The sequence below is a fragment of the Saccopteryx bilineata genome, chromosome 5 (assembly GCF_036850765.1).
Source record: "Saccopteryx bilineata isolate mSacBil1 chromosome 5, mSacBil1_pri_phased_curated, whole genome shotgun sequence".
In the NCBI taxonomy this organism is placed as follows: Eukaryota; Metazoa; Chordata; class Mammalia; order Chiroptera; family Emballonuridae; genus Saccopteryx; species Saccopteryx bilineata.
Window position 1 is genome coordinate 230,143,631 of NC_089494.1, and position 12,484 is coordinate 230,156,114.

The 12,484-nt window shown below is 37.9% G+C and overlaps 1 protein-coding gene and 1 non-coding gene across 8 annotated transcripts in view; both read left to right on the forward strand.

Moving 5' to 3' along the window:
• FRYL (FRY like transcription coactivator) overlaps positions 1-12,484 on the forward strand; it is a 292,372-nt gene that overhangs the window by 228,688 nt on the left and 51,200 nt on the right. For 6 of the 7 annotated variants that reach the window (XR_010725621.1, XM_066232612.1, XM_066232613.1 and 3 more), the window contains 10 exons: positions 1,600-1,684; positions 2,357-2,469; positions 3,413-3,563; positions 4,248-4,351; positions 5,578-5,763; positions 7,478-7,682; positions 8,094-8,215; positions 8,997-9,187; positions 10,479-10,573; positions 11,761-12,368. Coding sequence is in view for 6 of the 7 variants with exons in the window: in XM_066232612.1 (XP_066088709.1) it covers positions 1,600-1,684; positions 2,357-2,469; positions 3,413-3,563; positions 4,248-4,351; positions 5,578-5,763; positions 7,478-7,682; positions 8,094-8,215; positions 8,997-9,187; positions 10,479-10,573; positions 11,761-12,368 (1,860 nt within the window). In the remaining variant the exon portion in view is untranslated. The remainder of the gene's footprint in view (positions 1-1,599; positions 1,685-2,356; positions 2,470-3,412; positions 3,564-4,247; positions 4,352-5,577; positions 5,764-7,477; positions 7,683-8,093; positions 8,216-8,996; positions 9,188-10,478; positions 10,574-11,760; positions 12,369-12,484) is intronic. The other variant, XM_066232615.1, reaches the window with a different exon arrangement.
• LOC136306973 (U1 spliceosomal RNA) lies at positions 6,916-7,077 on the forward strand. The gene has a single exon (XR_010725729.1). It is a non-coding gene; the product is annotated as a U1 spliceosomal RNA (small nuclear RNA).

Here is a 12,484-nt window from a genome sequence, read left to right on the forward strand (position 1 = left end):
ATTACTCTGTAATTTTATAATTATTTGAGTATGTATTATACGTAGTATCCAATTTTATGAGTGTGTGTGTGTATCCATACACATATATTATAGTTACAATATTTTGATTTAAGAAACTTTATCTCTGAGTAACTTCCAGTGAAAATTGATATAACATCTGGGCTATTGTAGATTAAATTTTTATGAAACGCTTTGTTACTCAGTTTATATTAAATGTTTCAACATGTTAATAACATTATCTGTATAATTAGAATTCTTTTAAATTATATCTTTATAGTTTATTTTTTGAAATCTTTAGCTCAGCCTTTTTGTTCTTTCTTAGAGATTTCTAATAATGCTTCTATTGAATTTTTCATGTTTGCCAGAATGTTTTTTATTTCAAAGGTTTTTTTTTATTAGAATCTCTTTAGGAATGATCTGTTCATGTTTCATAGTTGAATTATGTACTTCCATATCTGATAAAGTTTTCTTCTCCAGCAAAATTTCCTATTTTCTCTATATTGCTGTTCTTTTTGATTTGTCTTAGTAAAAGCTTTCCTCAAAAACCTAGCAATTCTAGGTCTGTCTTTTCATAAAGAGTGGAGGGGTAAAAAGTTGATTGGATGTTCTATAGGTTATATGGGACTTGTTGACTTTGCCATTTGTTATATTGATAATCTCATTGATGCAGCTATCTATAGGTCTTTTCTCTTGGACCAATCAGATTGCTTAGACAAAACCCTAGTCATAGGCCTTAAAGTAGAGGTTGTAGGTGTGTGTGTGTGTGTGTGTAAATACATATAATCCACAGGTACACATATGCATGTAACATAGTCTCCAAGCCTTCCAGTAACACCATGGGGTAAGATTACAGGGGTGCAATCTCAAATTTTAGTACGTATATTTTCATGTAATGCCGCTATCCTCAGTGAAATACTTTCCTCCCTCCGTTGCACACGGTGTGCCCTAGTTCAGAAGTCTCCTTAGTCTCATCAGAAAAGACTTCTGGGAGTAGAGAGAGATAGCTGCCCAGTTATAAAAGTCAGGGGGATAGATCTTGGGGACCACCTACTTATAAAGTAGATATTAACAAATATATGGTGACAAAATGAATTGACGTTGGGTGATAGGCACACAGTACAATCAACAGTCAAATGCTATGGAGATATTTACCTGAAACCTATGTGCTCTTATTGATCAGTGTTACCCCATTAAATTTAATTTCTAAATTAAAAGGAAAAGAAATAGATTTTCAACCAGTCCTGCCACTTTAGGCCCCTCACCACCCCCGCCACTTCCCGAGGTACTTGATGCCACTGAGTTCAGAGCCTTTCAGGGTTCAACAGGATAGATAATGGAATCTTCTTGGTTTCCTCCACTACCAGCTTAGGATTCAGCCTTCTTAATACTTAATTTACTTCTTGTCCCTTTGTTTTCCGGCATCCAAACTTTTGTTTTATTGTCTCCCTTCCTTCTTGGTCATTATAAGTACACTTCTTTTTTAAAATTCCGTTGCTGTCATTTGAAGGAGGTTTTGACATCCATAATTTGATGTCTTTTGTTCTTACCGAGTTGTCCAAGGTTTTAAATGCACAGCTGCTGTTTTATGTCCGATTACAGGAACTACTTCCAGTAGCAATACAATGGTAGCTCCCACAGACGGCAATCCCGATATTAAGCCCATAAAAGAGAACATTGAAGAGAGGTAAGTACTTCTCTGTTTTCATCAGCCATTCAGTTTGACAGATGCTGATTGTCATCAGAATAAATGATAATTTCTGCATTGGAATATATATTTTATTGTGTTAGTATTCTAGTTAAAGAATACATTCTCATTTTGAAAATTCTTTACATTGACTATTTTAACATTAAAAATGCTGATGTGCTACACTCTTTTATATGCTCAAAGGCGGTGGTTTTTAACCTCTGGTTCACAGACTGGTGCCGTTCCACCAGAAATTCTGTGCCAGTACACGAAAGAATTAACCATCCTGATGTTGTGTAAATGCAGACCAGTCCATGGACCCATGGTTGAAAAACACTGCCCTAAGGGATAAATTGGTAGAATACGGTCCACACTTTTTGTGTTGCTTACATTTTTAAACTTTTCTAAATGGATATGTATTCTGCTTGTTTTATGTAAAGTAGGTTTCAACAGAACATTATTATCACAACCATTTAAGAAAAATCTGCAGGTAGAAATAATTGACTTAAAAGCTTAGGCTTTTGAATTGTAAGATGGAAATTAATCTGTAGCATGGTAAACTTTTGTTGATATTTTGTTTACTGTGTTCTTTTTTAAACATAGAAAGTGTAACTTATAGTACAAATACTGTTTTAACGTGAACTGTGACTAACACAATGATCATTCTCATAGCTATGTGCACCTAGACATCTACAGTGGACTAAACAGTCATTTAAATCGTCAACATCACAGACTAGAATCTCGATACAGTAGCAGCTCTGGAGGATCTTATGAAGAAGAAAAAAGTAATAAATTCCAAATGTTTTTTTGTTGTTATAACTACATTGGTGAGATGTATTATTAATTAATGCTAATATATTTTGCCAATATATTGTTTTTAAGAAGAGTATTAACTGCCACTAGTGGTGTTCCAACATAATCTGAAATGTCTTGATTTTAAAAAAAAACAGTATAAGTGGGGAAGTTTGTTTTAAAAGCCCAGGTTCCCTATAGATAAATCAAAAGGAACTTAAAAATTATTTCTCAAAAAGTATCATGGCAGAGACATGGGCAACAAGCTGCTTTTTGAAACAGGTTTGCTCTTTCTTCACGGATTTGTTTTATTAGAGTTCTCCCTTGCAGTTACAAAGTGAATCATCTACCCACGTTCACTCTAACAGTAAGCTGGGGTCAAGTAGAAGCACAGCCTTAGTCTGAGAAGGGACCCTGAGGATGATCTGGTCCAATCTTCTCATTTTGCACATGATGGAACTGAGGTCCAGAGAGGTTAAGTGACTTACCCACGTCACACAGAATTCACATTTCCTGATGGCATTTTTTTAACCACACCCTGCAGCCCTACTAGGGTAGAGCAGATTTCCTTTTAAGATGGGTTTATGTTGGCCCTATCTCAGGAACTTGAGAATCGAGTAACTTACCAGAAGGCCCTTGTTACAAGGCAGCTTCACCTATGAGGTGATTTCATGGCTTGGACATCAATTGCAGAATCATAAGGAAGTGCTAATGCGGTTTCACTCTGACATAAAGGATGGAACCTGAATTGATAACTCTCTCTGATTTGCTTAATTTGATAATATCTATACCTAGGTCTTCCTAGCAAACAAATATCAAAATAGAGGGAAATCATTTTTATGTTTCCAATGCTATAAATAGTTGGTGTCTTACTAGTTTGCTTTATATTGGCAGAAAATAGATGGTGGAGAAAATGAGATCATTTTATTTTGATAGGTGACTCAATGCCACTTTATTCTAATTGGCGACTGAAAGTGATGGAGCATAATCAAGGAGAGCCACTGCCCTTCCCACCAGCTGGAGGCTGCTGGTCACCACTGGTGGATTACTTGCCTGAAACGTCATCACCTGGATTACCTCTTCACAGGTGGACTACAGCGTCATTCCTATTTCATACGAGCCAAATCCTGCTTACACTTTCAGCTTTCTTTATGCTATCTGACAACAGGAATTAAAGCAATCTTCTTTCTTTAGATACTGCAACAAATCAGATCAATGTGTCTAGGTTTTAAGGAATCTAAAAAACTCAGAATTCTAACAGTATACAATTAATATTGTTCAACCTAATTGTGCTGCTGCTTTTCTGGGTGTCTGGCATAGTTACTTGACCTTTCTGGGACCCAGTTACTACATCTGAAAAATATGACTTGGTGGTAGTAGGCACTAGTATTTTGAATTGAGTTAAACTGAATTTTACTGAACACAATCACAGTAAAAGAGTGACTGCATTCTTTCAAAATGCATTAGTGCACCAGACGTGTATTGAACACCTACTATGTGGCAAGCAGTGTGCCAGGTCTTAAGGTTGCAGATGAAAAAAGTGTAAAATATGGCCCTTGACTTCGAGGAGCCCTTAGCAGATGTTATTTATTTACTTTTTTCCTAAACGTATCACTTAACAGTTTCTTTGGCTGTATTTCTTTTCCTCTGTTTTTCTTAAGAGGTTGTACTTTTTCCATAAAATACAATATTAAAGTCTTCGGTGATTTTACATACGAATTTCTCTAGGTTTATTCTAGTCAAGCATTAATAATGCGCTTTTATATTATAGGTGTAACATAGCAGTGATCCTTTTGACTGATCTGATCATTGACCATAGTGTGAAGGTGGAATGGGGAAGCTACCTCCATCTTCTTCTTCATGCAATTTTTATAGGTAACAAATATTTGATTCTAATTGCTTCATTTTATATTTTTGTGTTAAATGAAAGGCATTTAACTGGTTTCAACACAGTTTCTCTCTGCTTGTTTCTGTTTTTCCCTGACATTTCCATGACACTTTTAACTGTGATTCTTGTGGTCGAATGGCGGTTGTTCTTAGCCTCTTTTAACCACAGGCAAGCCCCCCATTCCTGACCTGTGGTCCCTCCACTGCACACACAAATACACAGACCCTGTCGCAGAAGAAATCCTGTGGCTGTAGCAAATGAAAAATCAAAATGGGTTCTAAGTGTTTCCCAAAAGAATTGGATTTTGGACAGTCTGACTGTTACAGCTGAAATTGCACTGTGCCTTCTGCAGCCAACACGTGGGATCCATCACATCGGCAGTTCCTTCATGGGTGTCGGACTGGTGTCTTGAAGGAGGTCAAGATAGCCATCTTCTCCTAACTTTTCTGATATGCATATTTATATATGTATTACTTTATTCTTTTGTTATTCAAGCATCTACTGACCTATTGTGTGCTAGGGCACACAAAAGTGTTTGCCTTTTAAAAACTCATGTACATCTAGGCCCTGGCCAGTTGGCTCAGTGGTAGAGCGTCAGCCTGGTGTGCAGGAGTCACGGGTTCGATTCCCGGCCAGGGCACACAGGAGAAGTGCCCATCTGCTTCTCCACCCCTCCCCCTCTCCTTCCTCTCTGTCTCTCTCTTCCCCTCCTGCAGCCAAGGCTCCATTGGAGCAAAGATGGCCTGGGCACTGGGGATGGCTCCATGGCCTCTGCCTCAGGCGCTAGAGTGGCTCTGGTTGCAGCAGAGCGACGCCCCGATGGGCAGAGCATTGCCCCCTGGTGGGCGTGCCGGGTGCATCCCGGTCGGGTGCATGCGGAAGTCTGTCTGACTGTCTCCCTGTTTCCAGCTTCAGAAAAATACCAAAAAAAAAAAAAAAAAAAACCAAAAACCTTACGTACATCTAGTGTTATGTAAGACTAATTAATTTCTTTTAGACACAAGACATTGAAAACTTACCTAGATTCTCCCCAGTTCTATGAGACAGTATGCTATTGAAAAAATGCAAAAACTATAAGCTAATAAAAAACTTTATGTAGTGATCGTCTTCTACCAAATATTTTATATAATTTCTGTTTCTTTAAAATATATGTTTGGTAGCAGAATACTCATTATTTCTCTTTATTGATGATTATTTCTACTATTCTCTTTAGGGTTTGACCACTGCCACCCTGAGGTATATGAACATTGTAAACGCCTGCTTCTGCACTTACTAATAGTGATGGGATCCAGCAGTAACATCCGAACTGTTGCTTCTGTCCTACTCAGGAACAAGGAGTTTAATGAGCCCAGGGTGCTTACAGTCAAACAAGTTGCACACTTAGATTATACTTTCACAGGTATTTGCTTTAAATATATCATTTGAAAGAGGAATTGCCCCTCATTATTTAGAATCATATAATAAAGAAAATAAAAAAGTTGAAATATTGGAGTACATTTTTTTAAGTACCATTATTTTTGTTTGTTTGTTTTGTTTTGTTTTATTCTACCTTTTATAAGTACCATTATTAATTGACCAGTAAAAGAAGGAATTAGGAGTATTTGAGTCTGTATTACCTCTAAGGGTCTTTGTCATAGGAATTTTAAGTTCTGAACATGTAAGTTGAAGATATCGTGAAAGGATACTTAACTTTTTAAGTACTAGTTATGAAACAAATATTGAACTTTATTAGTTCCCTTTTAATGTCAAGATCTGAAAAATTGACAAAGAAAGACATTAAATTTATTTTTACTCACTTGATTATATTTATTGCATTTAAAATGTTACACATTTTTATTGTATTTCCCACTCAGATACCTTTATTAAACACTGTCAATAACTAAATAAATAAATAAAATGTTATACATTTGAAACATATTAAGTTTAAAATCATCCATTTTGAAGTAGGTCTGAATTAATAAAACTTTAATACAAAATTTAATTCACTGTTGATATGAACTGTTTTTTACTTTGCAAATTATATTGACTTCTTTCCTAATAGCCATAACTTATTTATTCCATGTCTCAGTATCCTTAGGTTAATACTAGATGGTCTAGAAAATAATTGTTTTTGAAAACTGGAATAAAATTACTTAAGTTAAAATCATATTATCTACTTACTACCCTGTACTTAGTGAAACAGCAATTATTAGGCAATTTATTCGTCTTTTAAAAAACTATGATTAATATGGAATGATGTTTCCTGCCCTTTTATGTTAAAGCCCCTTTAGTTCTGGTTGGGGAGCTCAGTTGGTTAGAGCATTGCCCCGATACACCCCGGCTGCAGGTTAGATAGCAGGTCAGGGCCACATATAAGAATCAACCAATGAATGCATGAATAGGTGGAATGAGTCCATGTTTCTCTCTCTCTCTCTCTCTCACTTTATGCCCATTCCTCTCTAAAGTTAATAAGTTTTTTTGAAAGCATCTTTATTTAGAAGATGTTTGTTTTTAAGGTTCCTTTTGCCATTTTTTAAAGATGGGAATTAGTAATACGCTTTAAAATTATTTAATATTTACCTGGCAGGGAAGATACCGTGATCGCAAAGGTGGTTTTCCCAGGGCGAGGCTTATCCATTGCACTCCGGATGTGCTGACCCCTGCGATTTCCCCAAATGTGGGAAACTCAACTGCATAATTTGTGGTAGTGGGGGACTGCGTTCACACTCTCAAAAAAAAATTATTTAATACTTTTCATAATATAAATGTTACAAATAGACTACTTTAAAATTGTCTCCCTTTAAGTGAAATGAGTTAGAAAGTATAACATCCTTTCCGTAAGAAATTGAAAACCAGTTCACACCACAGAAATGTGACTGGCTGAGGAAAAACAGTGAAGTACTGGGAAACTGCCACTTCCACTTTTCTTCAGCAGATGGCAGCAGAGGACGGCACAGTAAATCTAAATCTACAAAGTTAATACGAGGCTGTGAAATAACGTTGGTGCTTACTAGGCTCCATCAGAAGAGCGCTGGGTTTCTCATGTCCCGTGTAATCTGTAAGGAATGACAGTTCAATAAGTATTGTGTGAGATTCTCTTATGTTTGGTATTCATGACTGCCTTTCTCTTTCAGCAGGTGTTAGTGATTTTATACCTGATTACCAGCCCTCCCCTATGACTGACTCAGGGCTTAGCTCAAGTTCTACCTCTTCTAGTATCAGCTTAGGAAACAACAGCGCGGCCATTTCCCATCTGCACACCACTATCCTCAACGAGGTGGACATCTCAGTAGAGCAGGATGGAAAAGTCAAAACCCTCATGGAGTTCATTACCTCAAGGTAGTAGTTGCACCTCTTACCATTCCGGCCACATACACGTGTGAAGTTGTTCTTGAATTTGTCAGCTACAGGGAACCCTATTTTTTTCTGAAATGCTATTGACTGGAAATACATTGGCTTGTATTGTGCAATATTAATGAGAATATGGTGCACCAAAGACTTCTTCTTTTGAATTCACACCGTTAAGCCCAAGAAGGGCCTTAATTGTGTCTGGATCTTCCCATACTTGCTACAGCTCATTACATATGCATGTCCATAAACAGTCACAGTAGGCTGTGTGACTGGGACATGCTATTTGATGTATTCAGGTACTATCTTTTCTAATTGGAAAGGTATATCTTAGGCCAGTATGAGTAAAACTGTTAATATAAGTTAAAAACCAAGGAAATTACATCTGTAATTTGTTTTCAGAAAAAGAGGGCCCCTTTGGAACCATGAGGATGTTTCTGCGAAGAATCCTAGCATAAAGAGCGCCGAGCAGTTAACTACGTTCTTGAAACACGTGGTTTCTGTTTTTAAGCAGTCAAGCTCAGGTATCTTTCAATATTTGAGATAATACTTTCCATAAGATATTTTAATGTGATATCAAACCTTGTGATAAGGTTTAGCAAACAATTGACAATTGGTATGTCTAAAATAAAAGGTTTTAGACAGTTTTTCTTTTTTAACTTATTAGTGATAACAGATTTGTTTTGTTTGAAAGGAAGTTAAGTTACTGATTAAAAATAAGGAAGCTACTGGCGTGCTTAGTTTCATGTATGATGGCACCATAAAATTATAATATAGTTGTGTAATATGAGAAAATTACATTAAAGAACATGTAGAGGTGACAAACTTAAAAATTCTTTTTTATACAGTTGTAGGCTTCTAGATGTCTAAAGTAGTGTTCTCAACTAGAGGTGATGTTGTCCCTCAGGACATTCGGTAATGTCTGGAGGTAATGTCATAATTGCAGGGCAAGGACAAGTGGTTTCCACTGGTATGTAGTTGGGTAGGGGCCAGGGATACTGCTGGACATTGTATACTGCACAGGACAGCCCTCGCAGCGAAGAATTCTCTGGCTGACATGTCAGTAGTGCCAAGATTGAGAAACCCTGTTCTCCAGTATGACTTCCCTGAAGATTAGAATGAGGAGTCATTCATCTAAAATGCCAGTGGAGTTTAACGGGGGAAAAAAAGCATTGACTCAAATTGTGAGTGCCTGTCCGGTGTGTCAAGCACTGTGCGAGGCACTGGGCTGTAAATGGTTAGCCTCTGGTTGTAACCCCTACGTTCTGGACAAGAACCATCTCCTCGCTTCCTTTCTGTTCACAGAAGGAATTCATTTGGAACATCACCTTAGTGAAGTCGCTCTGCAGACAGCACTTTCTTGTTCTTCGCGACACTATGCTGGGAGATCCTTTCAGATTTTCAGGGCCCTAAAGCAGCCTCTGTCTGCAGCTACGCTTTCTGATGTTCTTTCCAGACTCGTGGAAACTGTAGGCGATCCAGGAGAAGACGCACAGGTAGTTCATTAAGTTTGTTCAGCAGTTACTGACCATCTACTTGTAGTTAAGGACCTGCTGCCAAATACAGACCATTGCAGGGAGGGCAAGGTCATGGCCATATAGAAATATTAATGTCAGATGTTAACGTTTAGCGATTCAAAACTTTAGTGCCTTTCCCAGAAAGCTTTATCTTTACACACACACACACACACACACACACACACTGCCCTGGACATTAGGGTAAGAAGGTAAAAGAACTAAGTTAAATTTAAATGTAAAGTAGAATGTTAAATTTTATTTTGTAAGACAAAGTGAAATATTTGCAATAGAGAACTTCAGTCTCTGTTAACGCTGATCTGGGCACTGGGGATACGGTAGTGAGTGAATACAATGAAGTTCCTGACATTCTGAAGCTCTCCTTCTATTGGGGAAATAAGGCTTTTACTTAGTGGTAAATGCTGTGGTAATAAAAAGATAGAGTAATGGGTTAAAGAGTGGTGGGGAAATGGAGTAATTTTTTATCAGATCATCTGAGAAGGTGACTTTTAAACCTATACTTAAGAAGTGAATTCTGTGATAATCTGGGGAAGATTATTTCTGGCAAAGGGAAATAGACTAACAAGTGCAAAGGCCCTGAGGTAGAAGCAATAAGCTTTTTTGAAGACCTTCAAGCAAACCAGCATCTCGAGTATATTGGATGAGGATATCCAGAGGCAGGAGATTGAGGAGGTAGGCAGGCTTGTCCAGATCATGTGAAGCCTAGTAGACCATGGCGAGAGGTGGGGTTTTACTCTGAACTGATGGAAAGCCACTCAGACGTTTTGAAAGGAGGGTGATGGGTATGATTTGCTTTTCAGAAACTCATTCTGGCGGGCTAGGTAGAGTCCTAAGAGGGGCAAGAGTGAAAGCCAGGGCATGTCAGGCCAGAGGCTGTTTTGAGAATCAGAGCTGAAGTGTTGGTAGTTTAGATTAAGGAAAGATATGGAGACAGAGAAAAGAGATTGGATTTAAGATCATGTAAAAGTAGTATTTTCGAGACTTGTTGATAGATTCAATTTAGATGTGAGAGAAACAAGGTGGCTTCTAGATTTCTAGTGTTACAATTTGGGGTAACTTGTGGTGCCATTATAATCAATTTATGTCATTAATTTGATGGGTTTTCATCAATCAGCAAGATCATGTTGCTTAAGAGTTTAACCATTTTGTAATGTTAATGTGGAGTTTGTACTATTTTAAAATCTCATCAGGAAGTCCACTGCGATTTCTTTTTTCCAGAACATGATTAATTAAAGTCTACCCTCCTTTCTAGGGATTTGTGATTGAGCTTCTTCTCACATTGGAATCTGCAATTGATACTTTGGCTGAAACCATGAAGCATTATGATCTTCTTTCTGCCCTTTCTCAGTAAGAATTTAAACCAGGCAACCTGTAGATTTGACTAAATATGTATAATTATGATACTGTATTACTTTAATACTGGTAGTGAGAATGATACCAAAGACTTCATATGGATTGCCAATGGGAAAATGAGCCTCGGGCAGTTATGATGTGTGAAAAGTCACAGAACTAAGTGCTGTTCCTCTTAAGTCCTGGTCAGAGCGGTGCTTCATTGACAAGCTCCACTCCCACCATACTGAGCACCCCCCCACACCCCTCCCCGGCAGGCCAGGCCCTCGGGACTCACACCTTCCACAGATGTTCAGTAACAGCAGTTAACAGGCTATAAGTAGACTCATTTGTATATCACTCTTCCCCAGTGGATTTTATCCAATAGTCCTTACATTTTACATACTACTGGTGTATATAGAAAACATTCTGTAATGATTTTTCAGTTGATGATTATTGGGTGTGAGGGAGGAGAAATCAGAAATTCACTTTTGGGCTTGGTTCTTTCGGAAGGAGTATGCATTGATAGAAGTAGGGCTATTGGGACCATCAGTTTGGCAATAAGACAGATGAGGTCTGCTGTGGACATAATGTTTGCTAAATCCCAGAGTGAAGTTACCGTGATTATCATAGCACAGGGGTCAGGAACCTATGGCTCGTGAGCCAGATATGGCTCTTTTGATGGCTGCATCTGGCTCACAGACAAATCTTTAATAAAAAAATAATAACGTTAAAAATATAAAACATTCTCATGTATTACAATCCATTCATTTCCTATCACTCATGTTCATTGTTGGGGGTGGCTGGAGCCAATCACAGCTGCCTTCCGGGACACCACCAAATTTTTATTGGATAATGTGTAACGTACACAGGTCGTGTATGGTTCTCACGGAATTACATTTTAAAATATGTGGCGTTCATGGCTCTCTCAGCCAAAAAGGTTCCCGACCTCTGCCCTAGCAGATTTCACTTCATGTCGCCCCTTCCCCAACTCAGAGGAAGCAGTTGGTCACAGTAAAGAAGATGCTATTGAACTTGTTTTAATATGGAGGGAAGAACTCAAATTTAATGAAGTAAATTCAGATATAATTAAAAATTCTTTTCTCTGGTAACAGTCACTGCTTTTCAGAGTATTTCAAAGGTAAAATTAATGTAGCAAAAGAAATGATTGTGCACATATTCATCTTTCCTTTCCTTTTTTCAAGAACCTCATATCATGATCCTATAATGGGAAACAAGTATGCAGCTAACAGGAAAAGCACTGGACAACTCAATCTAAGCACAAGTCCCATTAATAGTAGCAGTTATTTGGGATATAACAGTAACGCAAGAAGTAACTCTTTGAGATTAAGTTTAATTGGTGACCGAAGAGGTGACCGGCGGCGGAGTAACACACTGGATATAATGGACGGACGGATAAACCATAGCAGTAGTTTAGCAAGGACTAGAAGCCTCTCCTCTCTGAGAGAGAAAGGGTTATATGATGTGCAGTCCACTACTGAGCCTGCCAATTTGATGGCCACCATTTTTTGGATAGCAGCATCTTTATTAGAATCAGATTATGAATATGAATACCTCCTGGCCCTCCGGCTTCTGAATAAACTGCTTATCCATTTGCCTTTGGATAAATCAGAGAGTCGAGAGAAGATTGAAACTGTCCAGAGCAAATTGAAATGGAATAATTTTCCAGGCCTTCAGCAGCTCTTCCTTAAGGGTTTTACCTCAGTATCTACACAGGAAATGACCGTGCACCTCCTCAGTAAGCTCATTGCTGTCTCCAAACACTCACTGGTGGACCCTTCCCAGACGTCAGGTAATGTTAATAGAATTGCTCCAACTCTTTGCTTTTTAATGTAGTGAAATATGAGCTAATCATTTATTTGGAAATATACTAATTTCTGCTTTTCTACAGTTACAGTTCTTTAGTAT